The 23,674-nt window shown below is 65.2% G+C and overlaps 2 protein-coding genes across 4 annotated transcripts in view; one reads left to right on the top strand and one right to left on the bottom strand.

Annotated features, from left to right (window-relative positions):
- Nucleotides 1–8,872: 8,872 nt before the first annotated feature.
- PEX11G (peroxisomal biogenesis factor 11 gamma) lies at nucleotides 8,873–16,574 on the top strand. Of its 2 annotated transcripts, XR_014795129.1 has the most exons (6): nucleotides 8,873–9,184; nucleotides 11,370–11,558; nucleotides 13,062–13,240; nucleotides 13,537–14,263; nucleotides 15,418–15,480; nucleotides 15,956–16,574. XR_014795129.1 is itself a non-coding variant. In XM_084885197.1 (5 exons), the coding sequence occupies exons 1-5, from the start codon at nucleotides 9,125–9,127 to the stop codon at nucleotides 16,188–16,190; spliced, it is 726 nt and encodes a 241-aa protein (XP_084741323.1). In that variant the 5' UTR covers nucleotides 8,885–9,124; the 3' UTR covers nucleotides 16,191–16,574. The 2 variants fall into 2 exon arrangements, 1 of the variants encoding a protein (XP_084741323.1); XM_084885197.1 differs by lacking the exon at nucleotides 13,537–14,263 and having other exon boundaries at nucleotides 8,885–9,184.
- Nucleotides 16,575–18,097: 1,523 nt separating this feature from the next.
- The window catches only part of ARHGEF18 (Rho/Rac guanine nucleotide exchange factor 18), a 79,662-nt gene continuing 74,085 nt past the window's right edge, over nucleotides 18,098–23,674 (bottom strand). For both annotated transcript variants that reach the window (XM_084884395.1, XM_084884396.1), the window contains 8 exons: nucleotides 23,182–23,319; nucleotides 22,678–22,802; nucleotides 22,076–22,132; nucleotides 21,941–21,988; nucleotides 21,366–21,836; nucleotides 20,792–21,056; nucleotides 20,001–20,126; nucleotides 18,098–19,928 (listed from right to left, as the gene is read on the bottom strand). In XM_084884395.1, coding sequence (XP_084740521.1) covers nucleotides 19,795–19,928; nucleotides 20,001–20,126; nucleotides 20,792–21,056; nucleotides 21,366–21,836; nucleotides 21,941–21,988; nucleotides 22,076–22,132; nucleotides 22,678–22,802; nucleotides 23,182–23,319 — 1,364 coding nt within the window. In that variant the 3' untranslated portion in view covers nucleotides 18,098–19,794. The remainder of the gene's footprint in view (nucleotides 19,929–20,000; nucleotides 20,127–20,791; nucleotides 21,057–21,365; nucleotides 21,837–21,940; nucleotides 21,989–22,075; nucleotides 22,133–22,677; nucleotides 22,803–23,181; nucleotides 23,320–23,674) is intronic.

Below are 23,674 nucleotides of genomic sequence, written 5' to 3'. Positions count from 1 at the left end.
TTCAGGGGGGGGATGGGGTTTGGGGGGGGATGGGGTTTGGGGGGGGATGGGGTTCAGGGGGGGATGGGGTTTGGGGGGGGATGGGGTTTGGGGGGGGGATGGGGTTCAGGGGGGGATGGGGTTTGGGGGGGGATGGGGTTCAGGGGGGGATGGGGTTTGGGGGGGGATGGGGTTCAGGGGGGGGATGGGGTTCAGGGGGGGGATGGGGTTCAGGGGGGGATGGGGTTTGGGGGGGGATGGGGTTTGGGGGGGGATGGGGTTCAGGGGGGGATGGGGTTCAGGGGGGGATGGGGTTTGGGGGGGGATGGGGTTTGGGGGGGGATGGGGTTCAGGGGGGGATGGGGTTCGGGGGGGGATGGGGTTTGGGGGGGGGATGGGGTTCGGGGGGGGGATGGGGTTCAGGGGGGGGATGGGGTTCAGGGGGGGATGGGGTTTGGGGGGGGATGGGGTTTGGGGGGGATGGGGTTCGGGGGGGGGATGGGGTTCAGGGGGGGGATGGGGTTCAGGGGGGGATGGGGTTTGGGGGGGGATGGGGTTCAGGGGGGGATGGGGTTTGGGGGGGGATGGGGTTCAGGGGGGGGATGGGGTTTGGGGGGGGATGGGGTTCGGGGGGGGGATGGGGTTCAGGGGGGGGATGGGGTTCAGGGGGGGATGGGGTTTGGGGGGGGATGGGGTTTGGGGGGGATGGGGTTCGGGGGGGGGATGGGGTTCAGGGTTGGAGGATGGGGTTCAGGGGGGGGATGGGGTTCAGGGGGGGATGGGGTTTGGGGGGGATGGGGTTCGGGGGGGGGATGGGGTTCGGGGGGGGATGGGGTTTGGGGGGGGATGGGGTTTGGGGGGGATGGGGTTCAGGGGGGGGATGGGGTTTGGGGGGGGATGGGGTTTGGGGGGGGATGGGGTTCAGGGGGGGGATGGGGTTCAGGGGGGGATGGGGTTCGGGGGGGGATGGGGTTTGGGGGGATGGGGTTTGGGGGGATGGGGTTCAGGGGGGGATGGGGTTCGGGGGGGGATGGGGTTCGGGGGGGGGATGGGGTTTGGGGGGGGATGGGGTTCGGGGGGGGATGGGGTTCGGGGGGGGGATGGGGTTTGGGGGGGGATGGGGTTCGGGGGGGGATGGGGTTCGGGGGGGGGATGGGGTTCAGGGTTGGAGGATGGGGTTCAGGGGGGGGATGGGGTTCGGGGGGGATGGGGTTTGGGGGGGGGATGGGGTTTGGGGGGGGATGGGGTTTGGGGGGGATGGGGTTCGGGGGGGGGATGGGGTTCGGGGGGGGATGGGGTTTGGGGGGGATGGGGTTCGGGGGGGGGATGGGGTTCGGGGGGGGATGGGGTTTGGGGGGGATGGGGTTCGGGGGGGGATGGGGTTTGGGGGGGGATGGGGTTCGGGGGGGGATGGGGTTCGGGGGGGGATGGGGTTCGGGGGGGGGATGGGGTTTGGGGGGATGGGGTTCGGGGGGGGATGGGGTTCGGGGGGGGATGGGGTTCGGGGGGGGATGGGGTTCAGGGGGGGGATGGGGTTTGGGGGGGGATGGGGTTCGGGGGGGGGATGGGGTTCAGGGGGGGGATGGGGTTCAGGGGGGGATGGGGTTTGGGGGGGATGGGGTTTGGGGGGGATGGGGTTCGGGGGGGGGATGGGGTTCAGGGTTGGAGGATGGGGTTTGGGGGGGGATGGGGTTTGGGGGGGGATGGGGTTTGGGGGGGATGGGGTTCAGGGGGGGATGGGGTTTGGGGGGGGATGGGGTTCAGGGGGGGATGGGGTTCGGGGGGGGATGGGGTTCGGGGGGGGATGGGGTTCAGGGGGGGATGGGGTTCGGGGGGGGATGGGGTTCAGGGGGGGATGGGGTTTGGGGGGGGATGGGGTTCAGGGGGGGATGGGGTTCGGGGGGGGATGGGGTTCGGGGGGGGATGGGGTTCAGGGGGGGATGGGGTTCGGGGGGGGATGGGGTTCAGGGGGGGATGGGGTTCGGGGGGGGATGGGGTTCGGGGGGGGATGGGGTTCGGGGGGGGATGGGGTTCGGGGGGGGATGGGGTTCAGGGGGGGATGGGGTTCGGGGGGGGATGGGGTTCAGGGTGGGAGGTTGGGGGTTTGGGGGTTCAGGGTTGGAGGATGGGGTTCAGGTGGGGTTCAGGGGGAGGATGGGGTTTGGGGGGGGATGGGGTTTGGGGGGGATGGGGTTTGGGGGGGATGGGGTTTGGGGGGGATGGGGTTCGGGGGTTCAGGGGGGGGATGGGGTTCAGGGGGAGGATTTGGGTTTGGGGGGAGGCTGCGGGTGTAAAAAGGAAGGCATCCCTGAGGTGACAGGTGAGCAAAGGCCTGAAGGAGGTGGGAGGGGCCTCTGGCGCCTCGAGGGCAGCACTCCTGGCAGGTGACAGCAGTGTCAGCAGGGGTCAGAGGGGTCAGCAGGGGTCAGAGGTGTCAGCAGGGGTCAGAGGGGTCAGCAGGGGTCAGAGGGGTCAGAGGGGTCAGAGGGGTCAGCAGGGGTCAGAGGTGTCAGCAGGGGTCAGAGGGGTCAGAGGGGTCAGCAGGGGTCAGAGGGGTCAGAGGGGTCAGCAGGGGTCAGAGGGGTCAGAGGGGTCAGCAGGGGTCAGAGGGGTCAGCAGGGGTCAGAGGGGTCAGCAGGTGTCAGAGTTGTCAGCAGGGGTCAGAGGGGTCAGCAGGGGTCAGAGGGGTCAGCAGGTGTCAGAGTTGTCAGCAGGGGTCAGCAGGGGTCAGAGGGGTCAGCAGGGGTCAGAGGGGTCAGCAGGGGTCAGAGGGGTCAGCAGGGGTCAGAGGTGTCAGCAGGGGTCAGAGGGGTCAGCAGGGGTCAGAGGTGTCAGCAGGGGTCAGAGGGGTCAGCAGGGGTCAGAGGTGTCAGCAGGGGTCAGAGGGGTCAGCAGGGGTCAGAGGTGTCAGCAGGGGTCAGAGGGGTCAGCAGGGGTCAGAGGGGTCAGCAGGGGTCAGAGGGGTCGCAGGGGTCAGCAGTGTCAGAGGTGTGGAGGCCCGGGGAGCAGGGAGAGCCGAGGATTGACCTCGTGCTCTGCAGTGTGTCTGTCTGAGAGGCGTCCTCTCCCCTCGCCCCCAGTCCGTGTCGGGCCTCGGCTCGCCCCTCCATGTCCCTGCCGTCCCCTCCCCGGTGGCCCTGCCTCTGCAGCTGTCCTGACTGTTCCCGGCAGACGCCTCGCACCGTTCTCTGACCCGCAGCTCCGGCTCCGGCTCCTGTTTCCTCGCTGGGACTTTCCTCCTCAGAGCGGAGGTGTCTCTCCACCGCCCCCTCCTGCCCCGCGGAGACCCCCTCCTGCTCCGCTCAGGCTCGCCTCCTCCAGGAAGCCCGCCCAGCCCGCTCCGCCCACCACCCCTCCTCCTGCCGGCCTCAGGAAAGCCTGCATCAGGGCTCTCACCAAACCACAGGGCTAGTGTCTCAGCTGAGTTTTTGTTTTTGTTTTAATCATTTTGCCACCTAAACAGGTGAGCCTGAAGGAGGTGGGGATGGTTTACGGAAGAACCTGACCGTTAGAGTGATTGCTGAGCCGCCTTGCAGTGCGTGGCTGGGCTCCTGAGCGCTTCGGCGGCCTCATGGGGTGGAGAAGGCGGGCACCTACCTCGAGGGGCGGCATGGGGCTAACGAGCCTCCGACAAGGCACGTGGCACGGCTGACCCTCAGGACGCCCTCTGTCCCCGCCCCCAGAGGACCCTCTCAGGCTCCTCCCAAGACCGCATTCAGGGTGCTCCGGCCCCTCCATTGTGACTCCGAGAGCTCGCCCGACAACCACACCGCTGTCACAATGGCCCCCAGCAACTCCGGGGCAAGACCTGGACCCTGCCTCCGGGCCTCAGGGAGCAAGACCGGAGGGTCCCGGAGTCTGCTTTGTCCCCTGGAAGGTGGAGCTGGGATGGCAGCCACTCAGAAAGCAGCAGGGGATCCACACAAGTGGCTGCGGGGTCTCCTTAGTGTCCGAGCTCTCCTCTCCACCTGCTTCCAGTCCCCCTGGCCAGCTGGGAAATCTGTCATTCCCGCCCACTGTCCCTCCAGGGCCCTCCGACCTCCAAGGCACCCAGCATGCCAGGCCCGCCCCTCCCACGGGCCCGCGGCCACGAGGAACACGCGTGCGGTTGGACAAACCCGGGCTTAGGACTCACGGCAGCTCGGCAGAGCACACGCCAGGGGAGCTGTGGGCGTCTCAGGAGGGTGTGAAGGGACGTATCAGACATGGACTTGTCTCAGGTGCTTCCGGGGAGGTTCAACGAAGGGGGCTTTGGCCTGGCCGGTGTGGCTCAGTGGATAGAGCATCAGCTTGCCATACCCCTTCCTGGTGGCCCTGCCTCTGCAATTATCCTGGGTCCTGACTATTCCCTGACAGAAAAGTCCCGGGTTTGATTCCGGTCAAAGGCACGTACCTGGATTGCAGGTTTGGTCTCCAGCCCCAGTCAGGACACGAGTGGGAGGCAGCCAATCGATGTGTCTCACATCGATGTTTCTCTCTGTCTCTTCCCCCTCCCTTACACTCTCTCTAAAATCAATGGCTCAGTGGTGGGGAGCTGGCCTATGAACCAAGGGGTCACAGTTTGAAGGCTGCGGGCTTGATCCCCTAGGAGGCAGGCGATCAATGATTCTCACTCACATTGATGTTTCTATCTCCCTCTCCCTTCCTCTCTGAAATCAATAAAAATAAAAACAAGGGAAAGAAAGAAAGAAAAAACCTAAAAGGATTAGAAAATTAGAAGCTTTGATAAAAATATTTTTTATTTTTTAAATAATTATTATTGAAAGTATTACATCTGTCCCCTTTTGTTCCCCATTGACTCCCTCCAGCCAGCCCACCCCCTCCCCCAGACCTCAGCGCCCCGCGGTCTGAGCCTGGGCCACGCACAGGTGCACACAGGTTCTGGGTTGGTTACCTCTCACCCACCCTCCACCGCTTTCCGTCCAAGAGATAAAATATATTTTTTAAAAATCAATGAAAAATCCGGGTGAGGATTAACAAGAAGAAAAGGAGAGGAGAAGGAGAAGTGGGGTTTTTCTGCACCGCAGGCGTTGCTGGTCGGACGTTTGACTTTCTGTTTTTAGAAGGTCTGACCAATAAGAACGTACACGACAGGAAAGAGGATGCGGGATTAGTGGGGTTTTTAGTTTTAATTTTTAATTGGTTTCAGAGAGGAAGGGAGAGGGAGAGAGAGAGAAACAACAACGATGAGGGAGAATAATGGGTTGGCTGCCTCCCCAGCATGCACCCGGGCATGCCCCCTGGCCAGGAATCGGACTGTCCTCTCCTGGCTTATAGGTTTGACCCGCACCCCCTGAGCCACGCAGGCCGGTGGGAGTGCGTGTGTGAGGGGACAGAGCGTTAGTTTGGGTGACAGCCAAGCTCTGGAGGTGGGCGGCCGTGTGGATGCGCTTCATGCCACTGGCCTGGACGCTGACAGATGATTAAGACGGCAATCGCATGTTGAATGCATATGTAACCACAATAACGAATCTGTAAAAGGAAAGAAGACAAACATGAAATAAGGATATAAACGTAGCAAACCCGTCTGAGTTCATGATACCCCCGATCACCTACTGGATGGGTTCTCTTTTTGAGATACAGTTGACATCCAACATATGGAAGTGTAAGGTTCAGAGCCCGCTGAGCCGAATCACTCTTATTGCATCATGAGTGTCTGTAGCTGACTGTGTCACATCGCTGTGATTTCTTCTGTCCTGGGGACAAGGTCTGGTCTCTGAGCCAGTCTCGTGTTCCGGATACAGTTCTGCTGTCCCAGCTCCTGCTCGGAGTGAGGAGCACTGGGGTCCAGGACTCGCTCCCGAGGGGGTCCCTTTTCACTCTCTGAGCTGACTGTGGTGTCCCCTGCGCTGAGGTCCCACCGCTGCTCCCCGCCGAGCCCCACAACAGGGCGTCGGGCAGCCGGGCGGGCCAGGAGAACCGACGGCCAGCCAAGTCCCGCCTGCGGGAAGGCAGGGTCCCCGAATAGCATCCCGGTGCGGCAGGAAGCGAGGGAGAGGGACTATTATTGACCTTAATTTTACCCCGCAGGCTGAGGAGCGGAGCGGTCAGGCTGGGATTGGTCGGGAGCAGCAGCGCAGGCTGGGGGAGCAGCGTCTGGCCGCTGTTGCTCGTGGGCGTTGCTCACGTTTGCCCGTTCGCCAGTCGGACGGGACTGAGGGCCTTCCTTTGTGCTGCTCCACCCGGTCCCTGCGTGGCCCTGTCTGACGGTGGCACTCAGAAAGCAAGCCGGGCCTTGCTGTGACTGCCAGGCCGGCCCTCAGCAGCGCCAAGGTCAGCGGGAACAGCAGGCCAGCTCCTCTCTCTTCCTCAAAGGTCAAGCTCAGCCCCAGCCACATGGTGGGGGCCGCCGGGAGGCTGGGCAGGGTCTGCGAAGTTCAGGGCTGCGCCCTGGCCTGCTCAGGGCCAGGCACATGCGCTGTTCCAAGGTGGCCGGGACACCACAGGCTCAGGGGAAGGGCCCGTGGCTCAGGCCGGCTCTGCAGGCCCCGAGCTTGGCTCAGATTTCTTTCTGGGAAGGAACAGTGACTCCAGTTGGGGGCTGGAGGGCACACCACCCCGTGCGCCCCAGCCTTAAGCAAGGAGGGCTGGGATTGGGCCTGGGGGTGCTGTGGGCAGGCAGGCTTGGGGCAGCAGGGGCTGGGGGCCAGGTGAGAGGTGGGGTTCCTTGGCGGGGGGAGCTGTGGGCTGGGAAGGGTCGGTGGGCTCAGGGGACATTTGGTGACGGTTGGGACGTGGGTGGAGGTGTGTGGAGGGAAAGAGGAAGTGTGGCGCTCCGGTCCCTGTGGCCGGGTGGCCGCGGCAGGCGGAGATGGGGTGACGCTGTGGTCAGTGAGGGACTTGCTGGGGTGAGGGGCTTGTGAGTGCACAGGGACACGTCCAGGTGGCAGCTGGAGGCTGGTCAGGATCGGGGAGGGGAGAGGCAGTGAAGAGGAGGCCAGGTGAGCTGTGGGGTGGACAGGCCCCCAGGACAGTGGGCTCAGCACGAGCAAAGGGAGCTGGGACGGGCAGCTGGGCCCTGGGTTGGTGCCATAGCTGCGACCAAGACGATAAAACCCCTGCCCTGGTGCAGTTTGCACTCCTTTGAGAGTAAGTAGACAACCAGCTAATGCAACAAGACATACCGGTGCCCTCGATAGTGTTAGAGCCAAGGAGAAAAATCAGACGCAGGAGACGGGGTGGGAAGGGCGGGAGGTCCCAGGAGGAGAGTGACCCTGAGGAGGAGGAGGGAGGGAGGGGCCCAGCGGGTGTCTGGAGGAGGGCATTCCACGCAGAGGGAACGCCGGTGCAGAGGGCCTGAGGCGGGGTGGGCAGCAGCTTTCAGGAACAGGAAGCAGGCAGTGGTTGGGAAGGAGTGAGCGAGGCAGAACGAGCAATGGGAGTTGAAATCCAGAGGAAATATTTTGCAAAAGGCAGTCAGTAGGCATCATTCGTCATTAGGAAAAGGCAAAAACAAAATTACAGTGAAATGCCACTTCCCATCCAGAAGAAGGACTATAATAACTTTGAAAAGCAAAACAAAAGTGTTGGCAAGAATGCGGAGAATTTTATGCATCATTGGTGGTAAAATGGTGCAGCCACTGTGGAAAACAGTGTTTTAACTTCTCAAAAAGTCAGCCACAGCCCTAGCTCCGTGGTCGGCAAACTGCGGCTCTCGAGCCACATGCGGCTCTTCCACAAAACACCACGGCCTGGGCAAGTCTATTTTGAAGAATTGGCATTAGAAGAAGTTTACGTTTAAAAAATTTGGCTCTCAAAAGAAATTTCAATCATTGTACTGTTGATATTTGGCTCTGTTGACCAATGTGTTTGCCGACCACTGTGACCTAGCTGGTTTGGCTCAATGGATGGAGCAAGCCTGTGGACTGAAGGGCCCCGGGTTTGATTCTGGTCAACCGCCCATGCCCAGATTGTGGGTTCAGTCCCCAGTGGGGGGTGTGCAGGAGGCGGCCAATCAATGATTCCCTCTTATCATTGATGTTTCTCTCCCCTCTCCCTTTCTTTCCGAGGTCAATAAAAATATATTAAAGAAAAAGTCAACCATAGAATTACCATATGACCTAGCAATTCCACTCTTAGGTCTCTACCCCGAAAGCAGGGACTTGAACAAGTACATGCACACGCGTCACAACAGCCAGAACGTGGAAACAGCCTCGATGTCCATCAGCTAATCGACAGATAACAAAATACCGCCCATCGTCTGATGGAATGTTATTGGAAAGGGATGAAGTGCGGATATAAACCCGTGTGGACGAACCTCAGAAATACTATGCTGAAGGAGAGAAGGCGGACGTCTCCAGAGACAGAGGCAGGTGCCGGCGGCCAGGCGGGGGCGGGAGTGCGGGCCTGCTGAGTGACACCGTGTCCTCTCAGATATTAGAAAGAAGTGTGTGTATGGCCCTGAATGTGCTAACTGCCCTTGAATTGTACTTTTTAAAATGGACACTTTTATTACAATAAAAAGTAAACAGGCTGTGCTAACTTTTTGAAAACAAAAATAAAAGGATTCGACTTGCTGGTGAGACATGCATGCATATTGCACGAAATTCAAAGGCTCTGAAGTGGTACAAAGTGAAGTTTACCATCATCTCCTCTTCGGAGCCACTCGGTTCGGATTCTCTCCGCGCTCTGAGCGAGCCTGCGCTCTGTAACCTCAGCAGAAAACGCAGAGAGGGCGACGCAGAGGAAAGCGCCTGGGTCCGAGCTAACCGCTTTGGTGATTTTGCTTGAAATAGTGGTTCCCTGTGGCAGGGGAGGCTGGTTTCACTGTGTGTGTGTGTATTGATATGTGGGGGGGTGAGAGTGGGCGGGGGCGGGGAAAGAGGAGCCGCGTGGGGCGTCACGCGCGCGGCCGCCAGCAGAGGGCGCAGGGCGCACGGCCCGCAGCAAACGCAGCCGGTCAAAGGGCCAGGTCGGAGTGCTCAGTGGTTAGAGCGGCGATCGCGGGTTTGATTCCCGGTCAAGGGCACTACCTGGTTGCAGGTTCACCCCGCCCCCGGAGGCAGCCAATCCATGCCTCGCTCTATCTTTGCCCCCCTCCCTCCCCGCCACTCGCTCTAAAGGGGTGAAAGGTGAGGGCTAACGGGAAGCCGGTTCCGGGACGAAGGCTCGGCGCCTGCGCAGAGGCCGGGGCGGGCGGGTTGCCATGGCGGCGCTGAGCGGCCTGGCGTCGGCGCTGGAGTCGTACCGCGGCCGCGACCGCCTGGTGAGGCCGGGACCTCGGACCCGGGGCCGGGCGCCTGGGATCGCCGGCCGGGGCTCAGCCCGCCGAGCGGGCCCTGGCGGCTCGGCCCGCGGCCTGTGGGGCCCGCGGCGCCGGGGAGGGAGCGGCGGGGCCGGCGGGGCTGCGGGGGAGGCGGGGCCGCCGGGTCCGTGCGCTCCGGCCCCGGCCCCGGCCCCGCAGGGAAACCCCGGGTTAGGGTTTGGGGGTGGCGTGGACACATCCGCCCCGCTGGCATCGGGGTGACCGGCCCCCAGGGCTGTAGGCTCCGGAGCTGGGCGCAGGCTCAGCTCCACCTGCTGTCCTGCCGGGGTGTGTGTGTGTGTGTGTGTGTGTGTGTGAGAGAGAGAGAGAGAGAGAGAGAGTGAGAGAGAGAGAGAGAGAGAGGCAGACACCAGGGCTCAGCTCCACCTGCTGTCCTGCCGGTGAGTGTGTGTGTGTGTGTGTGTGTGTGTGTGTGTGTGTGTGAGAGAGAGAGAGAGAGAGAGAGAGAGAGAGAGAGGCAGACACCAGGGCTCAGCTCCACCTGCTGTCCTGCCAGTGAGTGTGTGTGTGTGTGTGTGTGTGTGTGTGTGAGAGAGAGAGAGAGAGGAGAGAGAGAGAGAGAGAGAGAGAGAGAGAGAGAGGGAGGCAGGCAGACACCAGGGCTCACAGGGGGTAAGCCAACGGGGTGAGCAGGTGAAGTCAGGAGAGAAGGGGGGCGAAGCTGACCCAGGTCACCGTGCCCTGAATCCTTCTCACTGAAATAACGTGTGCAGGTGCCCTTTGTCCACCGGGCAGAGGCTACGGCCCATCCCATCTCCCAGCCAGCCCCGTCCCCCTCTCCCAGCCCCTGTCCCCCTCTCCCAGCCCATGTCCCCCTCTCCCAGCCCCTGTCCCCCTCTCCCAGCCCAGCCCCGTCCCCCTCTCCCAGCCCCTGTCCCCCTCTCCCAGCCCCTGTCCCCCTCTCCCAGCCCAGCCCCGTCCCCCTCTCCCAGCCCCTGTCCCCCTCTCCCAGCCCCTGTCCCCCTCTCCCAGCCGGGGTCCCACTCTCCCAGCCTCCCCGGTCCCCTCTCCCAGCCCCGGTCCCCCTCTCCCAGCCCTGGTCCCCTCTCCCAGCCCAGCCCCGTCCCCCTCTCCCAGCCCAGCCCCTGTCCCCCTCTCCCAGCCCCGGTCCCCCTCTCCCAGCCCCTGTCCCCCTCTCCCAGCCCAGCCCCGGTCCCCCTCTCCCAGCCCCTGTCCCCCTCTCCCAGCCGGGGTCCCCCTCTCCCAGCCCCGGTCCCCCTCTCCCAGCCCCTGTCCCCCTCTCCCAGCCGGGGTCCCCCTCTCCCAGCCCCGGTCCCCCTCTCCCAGCCCCTGTCCCCCTCTCCCAGCCGGGGTCCCCCTCTCCCAGCCCCGGACCCCCTATCCCAGCCCCCGTCCCCCTCTCCCAGCCCAGCCCCGGTCCCCCTCTCCCAGCCCAGCCCCAGTCCCCTCTCCCAGCCCCTGTCCCCCTCTCCCAGCCGGGGTCCCACTCTCCCAGCCTCCCCGGTCCCCTCTCCCAGCCCCGGTCCCCTCTCCCAGCCCCGGTCCCCCTCTCCCAGCCCTGGTCCCCTCTCCCAGCCCAGCCCCGGTCCCCCTCTCCCAGCCCCGGTCCCCCTCTCCCAGCCGGGGTCCCACTCTCCCAGCCTCCCCGGTCCCCTCTCCCAGCCCTGGTCCCCTCTCCCAGCCCAGCCCCGGTCCCCCTCTCCCAGCCCCGGTCCCCCTCTCCCAGCCGGGGTCCCACTCTCCCAGCCTCCCCGGTCCCCTCTCCCAGCCCCGGTCCCCCTCTCCCAGCCCAGCCCCGTCCCCCTCTCCCAGCCCCGGACCCCTCTCCCAGCCCCGTCCCCCTCTCCCAGCCCAGCCCCGGTCCCCCTCTCCCAGCCCCGGACCCCTTTCCCACGGGTGGGTCTGTGCATTTCTGCCTCGTCCTTTGCCGGGAAAGGGAGGCCCCGGGGGTGGGAAATGGGGTTCCTGTCCCCATCACCTTGTCTCCAGCGCCAGCACGTGGCCTCTGACCACGTTGTCCTGGCTTCCCACCTGTCCCGCACGCTTCTTCTTACCCTTCCAGCTTTTCCCATCACCTCCCGGGGTTACCCTCCCGCCTGCTCCCCAGGCCCCGGGCCAGGGCCCGGCTCCGCCCGGGCAGAGCGGCTGACTGTGCTCTCCGCAGATCCGGACGCTGGGGTACTGCTGCCAGCTGGTGGGCGGGGTCTTGGTGGGACAGGGCCCGGCCCGGGCAGACGTGGGGGCCCGCCTGCTGGCCCTGTCCTCCCAGCTCAGCGGCTGTCGGACCACCCTGCGCCTCTTCGATGACGCCGCCATGCTCCTGTACACGCGGCAGTACGGCCTGGGGGCAGAGGTGAGGGCTCCTGTACACGGGGGGGGGGGGGGGGGGGCGGGTACGGCCTGGGGGCAGCGGTGAGGGCTCCTGTACACGGGGGGGCGGGTACGGCCTGGGGGCAGCGGTGAGGGCTCCTGTACACGGGGGGGGGGGGACGGCCTGGGGGCAGAGGTGAGGGCTCCTGTACACGGGGGGGCGGCCTGGGGGCAGCGGTGAGGGCTCCTGTACACGGGGGGGCGGCCTGGGGGCAGCGGTGAGGGCTCCTGTACACGGGGGGGGGGGCGGGTACGGCCTGGGGGCAGCGGTGAGGGTGCAGCCTGGGGCTTCACTTTCTCCAATTTTACTTTCCTTTTTCAGATGATAAGAGGGTCTCATCTGAACTAAATTTAAAAAGGAGCGAACAGTCACACAGTCCTCAAAGCTGTGTAATGTAGGAGTCTCTCTCCTGACGCCCCAGACCCACTTTTCCCCTCAGGGCAGCCACCGCCGTCAGCTTCTCTTCCTTCCTGAGATCTGTACTCGACAGGCAAATACGCAGGTTTTCATTTTTGTTTATTTGTTAATCCTCATCCGAGGATATTTTTTTCCATTGAGTTATAGAGAGAGTGGGAGGGAGGGCGAGAGACAGAGAGAAACACCGATATGAGAGAGACACATCGATTGGTTACCTCCCGCACACACCCAACCAGGGCTGGGGATCGAACCTGCAACCGAAGTACACGCCCTTAGCCTGGAATCGAACCCGGGACCCTTTAGTCTGAGGGCTGATGCTCTAGCCGCTGAGCCAGACCCGCGAGGGTGGCAGTGCACACTTTGGCGTGAATAGCTGTGTGCCTTGCTCTTCTCACTTAGCAGTTCACCCTGGAGGGCACGCCCTGCCGGGCCAGAGGCTCCTCCCTTTTCATGGCCGGACCAGCCCCTTGCTGACGGGCAGGCAGCTTCTTTCTGTTCAGCTGGGTTAGAGCACTGCGTTACCCCACACGGTGCCAGCTCTGCGCTCCTGACCAGGGAGAACCTGCCCCCCACCCCCGGGCCCAGGAAGCCCCCCTGGGGTACCTGCAGCCTCAGCTGCCCTGCTGGCTGGTGCAGGGGTGAAGCTAGGAGCTCAGGGCTGGAGGGCAGGGGTACAGGGCCGCACAGAGCCCTGCAGTCCTGGCCCGAGGCCGTCCCTAAATGGCTGCGGCAGGTGGCAGGTGGCAGCTCACCCAGCACCTGTCTGCCTGTTTGCCAGGATGGTGGCTACCCCCTGGTCTGGGAGAGGGACCTGCCCTGCAGCCTGGTGTTACTGCCCACCGGCTCTGCCCACCGGCTTCTCTGTCGCCTGCCTGCCTGCTTCCCCCAGGGGCCTGTGCAGGGGCCGGGCCTGGAGACCCCTGGCCAGGACCTGGGGCCTGTGGCAGGCAGGAAGGCTCCGAGGCAGGGGTCCGAAGCCAGGGCCTCTTTACGGCATGGCCTGGGCCCCCGATATGGGCAGTGGGGAGGCAGGCGGACCCAGGCCCCGCTCCCTCTCTGGTCCTGCAGGAGGACGACGTCTTGGTGCGCTGTGTGTCTGTCCTGGGCAACCTGGCCGACCAGCTGTACTACCCCTGCGAGCACATCGCCTGGGCTGCCGACGCCGGGGTCCTGCACGTGGACTCGGCCCGCTGGTGGGCGCTGAGCACGGCCTTGTGGGGCCTCTCGCTGCTCCTGGGCGTTGCCAGGTAGGCTGGAGGGAGGGAGCGCTGGCAGACGGGCCGGCGGTGTGGCCTTTGCCCCTGCTGTTCCGCTGCTGCCACCTCACCGTGTGCACCCAGCCCCGCGCCGATGAGGCTCTGAGCAGCACCCGCTGCCTGTCTCAGAGTCCCGAGGTCAGGAGCCCCGTGTGGTCTCCCTGGGCTCCCCTCAGGGTGGGCAGGACTGGGGCCTCTGGAGGCTCCGGGGAGCATGTTCCGCCTTTTCCAGCTTCTAGGGTTCCTTCCTGCCTTCCTGAGCTCCGGGCCTTCCTCCGTCTCTGCAGCCACCACTCCAGCCTCGGCTCCTGTTGTTGCGTCTCCTCCTCTGACTCCACCCTCCTGCCTCCCCCTCCGAGGCCCGTGGTGACGACACTGGCCACCGGGCACTCTCCCGGCGCCCTTCACTCATCCCGTCGGCAGAGTTCTTTCTGCCGCACAGGGAACGCACTCATGGCCCTGGGGATGAGGGCCTGGGCACCTTGGGGCCCTGACGGTGCCCGTGGACTCGGAGAATAACGTGTGGCCTGGAGGGAAGTGGCCGGTGTGGCCGCCTTTACTGGGCCCCGAGTCCTTCACATTGTCATCAACAAACTGCCCCGGATAAAACAGCTTCAAAATCATATTCTAGAATTCTAAAGTAACGGTCTCCTCCCAAACCTTTTCCTCTCTGCACAGTTGCTGAGTGGGTTTGTTCAGAAAACATGGGGTGAAGGGCCTCCCGTGGCAGAATTTCATCAACAGCCCCTTTCCCTGAGGGGGCAGCCGACCCCAGCCTCCAGGGTCCGGGAGGTGGCAGAGCCACTGGCCCTGGGCAAGGCCTGTTCTCCCCGTTACAGACGCTCTCGTTACACGTTCGTCTTGTCTGGAAAGCGAACGAACCCCAGGTGGAGGATTCCGCTCACCCACAGACAGGGGGACCCAGAGATCCCTGCTTGTACTCCGCTGCCTCTCTGCCCTTTGACCTTACACTCCGCGGACACCTCGTCCTTGCTCCGATCTCCTCGTTACAGGGTGGGCTTTGTCTTGATCTGAGCTCTCCTCACGTTCACGGTCACTGTCTGTAACCTTCCCGTGGGCCTGGCTGGGCTCTGGACACCCCCGAGGCTGCGGCTCCCCGGGGCCTGCGACTCTGGCGCTGGGACCTACCGTTCCTGCGTTAGGGGCAGCCTCGATGCCGTTCATTTTGAAAAATAGGTTACAGTTTAGGGCGGTTTTAGGTTCACAGCAAAATTGAGCTGAAAATAGAGTTCCCATTTCCCGCCTGCCCCCACACAGCCTCCCGGCCAGCACGGCGTGCGAGAGGGACCTGTCACAGGCGCTGAGCCCGCAGGGACGTGGCTCCTCACCCCGTCGGTGGTCCGGGCCTAGGGGAGGGGTGCTCTGCTGGTGAGATGTAGCCTGACACCCACCACAGCATCAGAGCGGTTTCCCTCCGGACAGGCCTGGCGCCACTCATGTTTGGAGCATGTTGCTTTCCCATGATTTTCTGTTTGGTGTTAGCATGTGTGCTCTCACGACCAGTGTCCTTAAGGCCCGGATGCCGGAGAGGCGCAGGGAAGGTCGGGGTGGACGCCTGGGCCAGGTGCCCAGAGGTTCTGACTCCGCTGGTCCAGGGAGCCAGCGCCGAGGCCTTGGTGCAGACCCACTGAGGGTGCAGACCCACTTCCCTCACGGCAGGTGGGGCCCGTGTCCCACTCTGTGCGTGGGCAGATGCTCTAGTTACAGGGTGCTGGGCCTCTGGGCCCTCCCACAGTGGCTGGGAGATGTGACCAGGGCCTGGACCTCCCAATCGTGAAGTCTGGCTGGCTCAGCTCTCCAAACGGCAGGGCTCAGCCACCTGCACTTACCCGGCCACCCCAGCGCAGGGTGCAGGGCCAGGCGGGCAGTCCGGGCGGGCCTGAGAGTCCTCGGGGAGCACCAGGCTGCCTCCTGCTGGCTGCTCCTCAGCCTGCCGATGCCGGCCCTCAGAGCCCAGAAAGCCGTCAGGCCACTTCCACAGGCTGGGTGGAGTCACTGACAGCAGAGCCCGGTACCCGGTACCTGTTATGGGTAACCTCCGCCCGCAGCGGCAGGCGGTGGAGCGCGGCCAGCACTGGGAATGGAACCCTGCACCACCCTGCCTCTCCTGCGCTCTGGCCGGCCCCTCATCTTCTCTGGTGTTGCAGGTCCCTGTGGGTGGTCCTGAAGCTGAGACAGCAGCTGAGGAGCCCGGCGGCGGCCGCCAGCAGGTACTTCCCTCCCAGCCCCCGGTGCTCTGGGTTGCAGCATTATCAGCCGTCCCTGCACAAGGCCGTGGTGGGGGCGGTGACGGGTCCCTGGGCGTGGCCGCAGCCTCCGGTGATGGAGCACTCTTACTTGGGGCCAGCGAGGCCCCCAGGCAGGACAGCAGAGCCAGGGCCCCGGCGGAGTCCTCACGCTGTGCCCGCAGAGCGCAGGGCAGGAGGGCCCAGGGAGTGTCTTCCCCCTGGGGAGCCTGTGCCTGGCGCTGTGCCGTGGCCGCCCGCCCACCTCCCTGACTGACTGCAGGGCTCAGCAGGGCAGGTGTGGAGTTGAGACTTTCCACGCAGGCCTGTGCCCTGGTCCCGTGGGCTCCCTCGGGGGTGACGGGGACTCCTTGCTCACAAACACGGTCTGGTCACTCCCCTCCCTGCCTGTCCGGCCAGCACCCTGGGCCCGCCCTGACCCCCCCTCTCTGACCCACAGCCAGCGGCCCCGGAGCACGCGGGCGGCCGCCGAGGCCCGGATCCAGTCGGAGCTCGTGACTGTCCTGAGCAACCTGGCCGACCTGGCCAACGCCGTGCACTGGCTGCCCCCGGGCTTCCTGTGGGCCGGCCGCTTCCCGCCGTGGCTGGTGGGCCTCCTGGGCACCATCTCCTCCCTCCTCGGCGTGTTCCAGGCAGCCCGGGCCAGCGGCCGGGCTGGCAAGGCCGTCTCCTGACGGCCGGAGGCGCACGGACACCGCGGAGCCTCTGAAGGGAGGGCCTCCCCGCACTGCAGTCCCCGGGCAGGCGCTGGGCCTGAGCACACCCAGGCCAGGTGTGACCAAGGGCACAGAGAGTGACTGGGTACCAGCTCCGGGAGGCAGGGGGCAGGGTGGCTGAGGTCCCCCACCCAGGCCCCCTGCCCCGCTGGGAGGAGGTGTGTCTTGGGCCAGAGCAGAAGCCCCGGGACGCCATGCAGACGAAAAGGCACAGCGGCCTGAGCAGAGCCTCAGCCCGCCCCTGGCATCCTGTGCCCAGATGGGCAGGAGGCAGGATGGTTCGCGCCCAGCGGGCCTCAGGAAAGCCGGATGAGAACCAATTAAAACTGGTGCTGGTGCGAGGCCCCGCGAGTCCTTTCCTAAACTCACCAGCTCCCTGCCCCGCCGTCCGAGGCCCCCTCCCTGCCCGCCCCCTCCCTGCGCCTTTTAGGGAGGGGCGTGCGGGCGCACCTCTGGACGTGGTGGCCCATATGCCCGGTGGCTCCTCAGGGGGCAGAGCTGCAGGGGGGGCTACACTCCCATGTCCCTCCTGGAGCGTCTTTGGCGGGGGGCCCTATCCGCTGCCGGCTGCCACCAGGCCGTCTCCGGCCAGCCGTGCCCACATGGCCTCCTTCCCCGTCACTGTGGGTGCTTGTGGTCCAAGCAGCTGACACGCAGCCACAGCTAGGACCAGGCCATCACCTCTCGGGCCAGCCTGCGCATCTCGGAGGTTCCCCGTGGGCCGTGGCTCTAAAGAGGCCGCTGTCTCCCACCTCCCGGAGACGGGGCAGGACCCTGCGATTGTTCTCGGTGACATCGGAGGCCGGAAGTGCATGTGTGCACGTGGTCCTGGCAGACGGCGGCCGGGCCATCTCGATGTGTCCCAGCGGGAAAAAGGGAGCCCGGCTCTGCCTCATGTCCCCAAAGGGCCAACAAGACCTGTGCTTGTCTGAAGCCGCACATGACTTCAGCCAGATGGCGCTCTTACAGGGAGGATGGGAACAGCTGGGCTGGCGGACTGCGGGGCAACATGGGGTGCAGAAACCTCACCCTACACCTGGCTCAGCCTCCCCCTCCCTATTGCAAAGCCGAGCAGCAGGCACGTTCCAGCGCCAAGGAACCAGCGAGGCCAGGCGGGGTCAGAGCAGCACCGCCTGGCCCGGAGCACGGGAGTGCCTGAGTGCTGCACGAGTGGGCGGGCCACGCGGACCCGGGCTGTGCCACACCAGGTCCCGGGCTCTGGCTGCCGGTCAGCCTGGCCGCTGCTGGCCAGGCTCAGGCACACCCTGGGCAGCTGGGATGACCCTGCCTGCAGTGGCCACACCGCCCACCGCTAGTTCCTTGGTGGGATAAGGCCTCACGGGTCCTAGAAGCATGTCGGTGGCCAACGGCTCGGAGCAGGGCCAGGGCCGCAGGGCCAGGCTAGCCAGGGCGGGAGGCGTGGTGGCATTCCCCCAGAGCTGACCCTGATGGGGGGCACTCTGGGCCTTCTGCCTCCTCCTTTGACCGTCCAAACAGGGCCGTGTGGGGACTTCTCAGAACAGAGCAGGCTGACAGGCCCCGGCTCCTCCCTGTGGTCCCACAGCTCCGCTCACCACAGGCGCGGGCGCAGGCAGCTGGTCAAGCTGGTCCCGAGGCCGCCATCCTGCATTCCCCGCCCAGCTGCAGGACAGGGGTGGGGACAGCAGCCGAGGGGGCGCCTCGGGTGTCCTGGGCCCACGGGGAGGGACATCAGACTCTGGTTCTCGGCTCCTGCAAGGCCCTGGGTCTGGAGTCCAGGCCTCCCTAAAAGCCCCGCAGACCTGGCGTGCGCCCCGCTGGAGAGGTGAGCCTGGGGGAGCCCTCCAACAGCCGACCTGAGCACAGGAAGGACAGCCACTGCCAGCTCGTCTTCAGACACCTTTATTGCTAGAATCAGGCTTGAGTGCTAAGGCAGTTCCGAAACATCCCGCGTGAGGACATACTGCAATCATAGCCTCACTGGGTGGACCGAGATCAAGTCAGTTACCGAAGATGTACACAGATGCTCAGCCGCCAACTTTACAAACGGCACCGGGCCTCCCAGGAGCGGCCGCAGGCGCCTGGCCAGAGAGTGTTCGGAGACCTGCCCCGCTGCACGCCTGGCCGGAGACCCCACCACATGCCGAGGAGAATCCAAGGCCTTGGCTTCCAAGGGCCTGTGTGCCCGAGGCCCAGGAATGCGCTCATCACAGAAGGAAGGAAGGAAGGAAAGGAGAATTTCCTAAAGTGCTCTGATTCGTCTCAGTTCAAAAACATAAAACACTGATTACAGATCCACACAGGGGACGGCGGAGTCACTTCTCTCTGGGTCCTGCTGATGCCGCTGGTCCCGTAGGCAGAGCCGAGGGGCAGGGCCAGCAGGGCGGGGCAGGAGGGGTTCTGAACGGCTGCTGTCAGCTCGTCACTCACTGGCTCCACCTTGACCCTGGGCAGCTCAGGACCTATCCTGCCGACGCTGTGGGAGGTGCTGGGCTCGGCCCGCGGAGGGCCTGGGATGCAGAAAGAGTAATGTCCCCCTCCTGCACCAGCACCCGAGCTCGTGCTTGGCCGGAGGTGGGACGTGGCTCAGTCACCACCCTGGCTGTGTGACACGCCCCAACGCCGATGGCCTTGCCAGAGGACTGGTGGCCCTCGCCCGCTTCCAGGGTAAGGGGACAGCCAGCCACGGCAGCTCACGGACGTGTGGCCTGTGAGGTGGCCGCCTGCCCGTCCACTGGAGGTCTCCAGGCCACGTGTGCTCCTAGCGTTTTCCCTTCACTGGCAGCACCACCGCTCTGCTCTGTGTTGTACCTGCATCAGCCCATCAGCCTGAGACCAGCCCTGGGCTTCCTCTTGGAGGCTCTGGGCAAACGGGCCTGAGGGCCCTCCCTCGGCCGGGACTGGGGGCGTGCTGGCCTGGCCGAACCTCGGATTTCCTTCCCCAGGCCGAGCACCTGAGCGCCTCGCGGACTCGGTGAGGTGCCTTGGGGAAGCCCCGAGATCGCCGACAGCAGGTTGAAAACACCCACCCAGTTAGCACGGTTCCAGTCAGACCCTTTCGAGATGAGTTTGCCTAAAGAACTCGCCTTGAGTACAACTGGCCACCGCTGGCAGCCACTCTGCCCCGCGTCCCCTCAGTCCCTGGGGGCTGGGTGCGCTCTCGTCTGCCGGTGCCCTGGCCTTGAGCTCACCATGGACCCATGTAGATCTCGGCTTTGATTCTGCAAGGGAGACAACTGACACTACCCTGGCCCTTCTGCTGCCCTAACGACCGGTCCAGCTCCAGTCTCCGAACGGCTGTGGGCGGCCCCCTCCCCAGACCGAGGTCTGGCCCGCCACCGGGCCCCACGTGGGACCCGTCTGTGACCACCCTGGAAAAACTGCTTGGAGCGGGTCTCTCCCTACCATTAAAATAGCCCTCGGTTGGCTTAGGTTCAACCTTCAATTAAAAATGTTCCTTTTTGTATAAAAAAGGCACCACTGCTGATCGATCCCTACAGCAAGAGCCTGGAGACAGGCGGGCCGGGCCGGGCAGTCGGCCACGGGTGCGCTGGGCAGCGGGCTCTGCACCCCACGCCGCGGCCTAGAAGAAGATGACGTCTTCTTTGCTCACTTCCTCCTTGTTGAGGGGGGAGATGGGCTGCGGCCCGGGCAGGAACGGGGAGCCCTCGGGGGACGTGTCCTCCACGGCGGGGCTGGGCGCCTGGGTGAGGGAGTCTGGAAGACAGAGGGTGGGTGTGGGCAGCCGCCAGGCCCCGCGGAGGCCCTGCGCCCGGGTGGCGGGCTCACCTTGGGGGGATGCGGATCTGTGGCTGCTGCGCCGGATGGGGCTCAGGGAGCTGTGGGTCCGAGGGGCGTGCTCCTCCTTGCCCGTGAGTTTGCAGAAAAGCTGCTGCTGCTTCAGGTCGAACGAGGCTGACAGAGGGAAGAGGGTGCACCTGGGAGCTCAGCCCGGCTCCCGCACACGGCAGCCCCACCCCCCGCCCCTGAGCACTTCCCAGGACCCTGTTTCAGGGGGACCCCCTCAGACAGTAAGCCCAAATGCAGCGACTTTCCAAAACGGGAGAACACCCCCCCGCCGACCCCAAAATGCCCCCAGAATAAGCCAACCTCTGGGCCCTGCAGTCCTGGGACACAGGCCCTGCTCGTAGGTCCAGGAGGGCTCCCTGCCAGGAGCTGTGCCAGAGAGCCCCTGGCATCGTCACCAGTGTCCTGAGGGACGAGGGTGCTCTGACTGCTGGCCTCTGGGGCCACCCAAAGGGCCTCCCGGCCCTTCCTGGTCCAGTCTGAGGACCGCGGTGGAACGGCCCTGGGGTCTGTCACGTGGTGTCGCTTCGGGAGGATAAACCGCCCCGCGGACTGGGGAGGGGCCCCAGCACGGCCAGCTGCATCTCCGCAGGACGGCCTGGCCCGTGGTTCGCCCACAGGAGGTGCTGCGGTGTCACCGATTGCTCACGACCGGATCTCCTAGTCCAGGGGGGCTGGGCAGGCCCGGAGGTCACCCATCTCCCAGAGATCACCTGTCCCGGAGGACCGAGCTGGGCCCCACCCGCCACACCCGCCCCAGGCACAGAACTCACCCGAGCTCTCACTGCGCTGGGAGCCCCTGCTCTTGCCGCCCTTGTCCTTGCTGCCCTTGGTGAAGGCAGCCAGCTTGGTGGGGATCTGCTGCTGCACGGCCGCCTGCCTCTGGATCTGGTTGGTGGTGCTGAGCAGCTGGATAGGCACGTCGCTCCTGGCTGGCCGGCTCTCGGCGAGGGTGCTGTCCCGGCGGGCCACCTCGGGGCGCTCAGGGCCTTCCAGCCCCTCCCCGTTGAAGCTGGGGGGGTGGCTTGGGGGCTGGGCCTGAAAGAGCCACAGAAGACACATCCCAGAGATGCTCCTCCGGGAAGCCTTCCTGGGACGGACAGGGAGTGCTCTCCTCAGCTCCGCCCACTCCACGGGCTTCAGGGAGAACCTTGTCCACCCCGGACCCTGGGCCAGGGGCTTGCAGCCGATGGAGCTGCCATTCACGCCTGTCCCCATAAACACACACACACACAGCGCTGACACAGGCGCTGGCATGGTGACACTCACACATGCCCTGTCCCCTAGCGAGTTCCCGCATGCGCTGCACAACGCACCTCCACCTGCGCTGCACGCGCCCTCGCTCACCTCGCAGGGCGGCTCGGGCGGCAGCGCCCCGGGCGCCGTGTTCTGCCTCTTGAGCCTCTGCAGCAGCTCCAGCCGCTCGCGCTCGCGCTGCACGGTGCGCTGGGCCTCCCGCAGCCGCTCCAGGCCGTGCTGGTAGGCCTGGCGCTGCTGCTCCAGCTCGGCGCGCTCCTGGGCCAGCCGCTCCTGCTGCAGCGCCGCCTCGCCCTGGCGCTGCCGCAGGTGGGCCGAGGCCAGGTCCAGCTCCTGCTGCTGCCGCTCCCGCTGGCGCTCCCAGCGCTGCTGCTCCAGCCGCAGCTGGCTCTGCAGCTTCTGCACGCCCGCCAGCTCCTCGCGCTGCTTCTCCAAGTCGCGCTGCCGCTCCTGCTCCAGCAGCAGGTTCCCGCGCGTCGACTGCAGCCGGAACTGCTTCTCGCGCTCCTGGATGGAGGCCCTCTGCATCTCCACGTAGCTGTCCTGCTGGGTGATGACCGCCTGGGGGAGTGGACTCGTGAGGCGCTGGCCGTGCCCTCTCCCGGATCCCAACCTCAAACCGAAGGGCAGCGCGGCCTGTCCCCCCCCTCCCCACAGCCCTGTACCTGGAGGCTCAGGAGCAGCTGGGACAGCGTCTGGATTCGCTGGACAAGCTGTGGAGAGACAAAGTGCTGGCTTTCTGCCCGAAGCCCTCCTGGTGTGCATGCCAGACCCCGGGAGACGGACAAGCCCGAGCCTACCTCCAACTCCAGGACAACGGGCAGACGGGGGCCAGACTCCGTGGCCGGTGCCTCCACCTGTGGACACAATGTCAGAGCCCACAGCTGCTGAGGAAGAAGCCAGACTCCACTGCTGACGCGACTGCCTTAGCACGGCAGGCCCCGCCTCACTGCCTGGGCGGTGAGGTGCAGGGTGGCGCCAGGAGGCGGAGGCAGCTGCCAGGGGCCTGGCCAGGGCACACTGCTGGCCCTGCTCTCACCCCGATGCTTGGCAAGATGGGTGTTCTGAGCTGAAGCAGGGGGAGCAGCCGGCATGACTGGCATCATGGCTGTGAGGACACTGGAAGCTCACGGCCCCGCGTGGTGCTCCTCACCCGTGGGGAAGCCGTGGCTGCTGCCCTCGCTGCCCCTCCCGGCCTCCCACATGCCGGGCCCGCAGGGAGACCCGAGGCTCCCCTGCCTGCTCGCTGACGGGGCTGAGACATGGCCGTTCACGTGAACGGACAGCACATGCCGCTGCCGGCTGTGAGGGGAGCGCTGAACAGATGCTCACACTTGCTAGCAATTACACGGACGGGGCCGCTCTGCACTGAGCTCAGGGCTGGCCCAAGGGAGCAACGTACCGCCCACGGTGCTTCCTCGGAGGCGCCAGGGGGGGCGCCGAGCTTCACGTCTGGACTGCTCACAGGGTCTTGCCAGTCTCCTGGGCTGAGGTCGCCGCCACACACCTTCTTCCTGAAACTGTCACCTAAGACCCCAGGCTCATGAGGACGCTTGGGGTCGCCCAGGGTCTAGACCCCCCCCCCCCCCCGCCCCCAGCCCCGGTAGAAAATTTCCAACAGCCACTGGAATTGTGGCTGGGCTGCTGCCTTAGGCCTGTGGCATCTGTGGTGCAGAGATCGGCAGGAGCAGGCCTGGCTGCTGTCAAGCATGACCAACAACAGTTGGACGGTCCCAAACCCTGACCACAGAGACTGTACGGACGCTGACAGGAAGTAGCAGCAGAGATGCCAAATAGCTATAGCTGGCTCTGCCGAGGGACATCTGAGGGACCGGAACCTGCTGCTGCTCCTGGCCTTCCTTCCCAAGCGTCCCGGGTCCCGCCCTGGGGAGGAGGCACCACTCACTCTGGCCAGGGTCCCTGGTGCCGTCGGAGCCTCCAAAGGCCTCTGCCCTCTGGTGCAGGCCCGCAGGGGCACCCCCACCTTCTGCCAGGCCACGGGGGCCGCCCAGCCGCCGGCAGATGAGGCTCTGGATGTCCTCAACTGTGGAAGGAGACAGGAGGGATGCAGTCACACTGCGTGTCAGGGGCGCAGGGCCAGGGCAGAGGACGGAGGGGGACTCCAGCTCCACTGACCCTGTGCACTCCTGCACAGGCGCCCTGCCCAGGTCAGGCCTCTCCGTGTCTAAAGGAGACCAGCTCTGCGGGGCAGCATGTGGTCGGGGCATCCTGGCCCCTAGGCTGAGGGTAAGCTAGGTCCAGAAGGACCTGCGCGGCCACTGCTGGTGTGATGAGTCATCCAGAATGTTCGGAGTCACGGAGGAAGGACCTGGGGCCAGGGCTGGTCACACCAAGTGCTCCAGGACAAACAGGCTTTGGCCGGCGAGGTTGGCCGAGGC

The sequence above is a fragment of the Pipistrellus hanaki genome (assembly GCF_964339955.1).
Source record: "Pipistrellus hanaki genome assembly, chromosome: 5".
NCBI lineage: Eukaryota > Metazoa > Chordata > Mammalia > Chiroptera > Vespertilionidae > Pipistrellus > Pipistrellus hanaki.
This window is presented reverse-complemented; position numbering and strand designations above follow the sequence as displayed.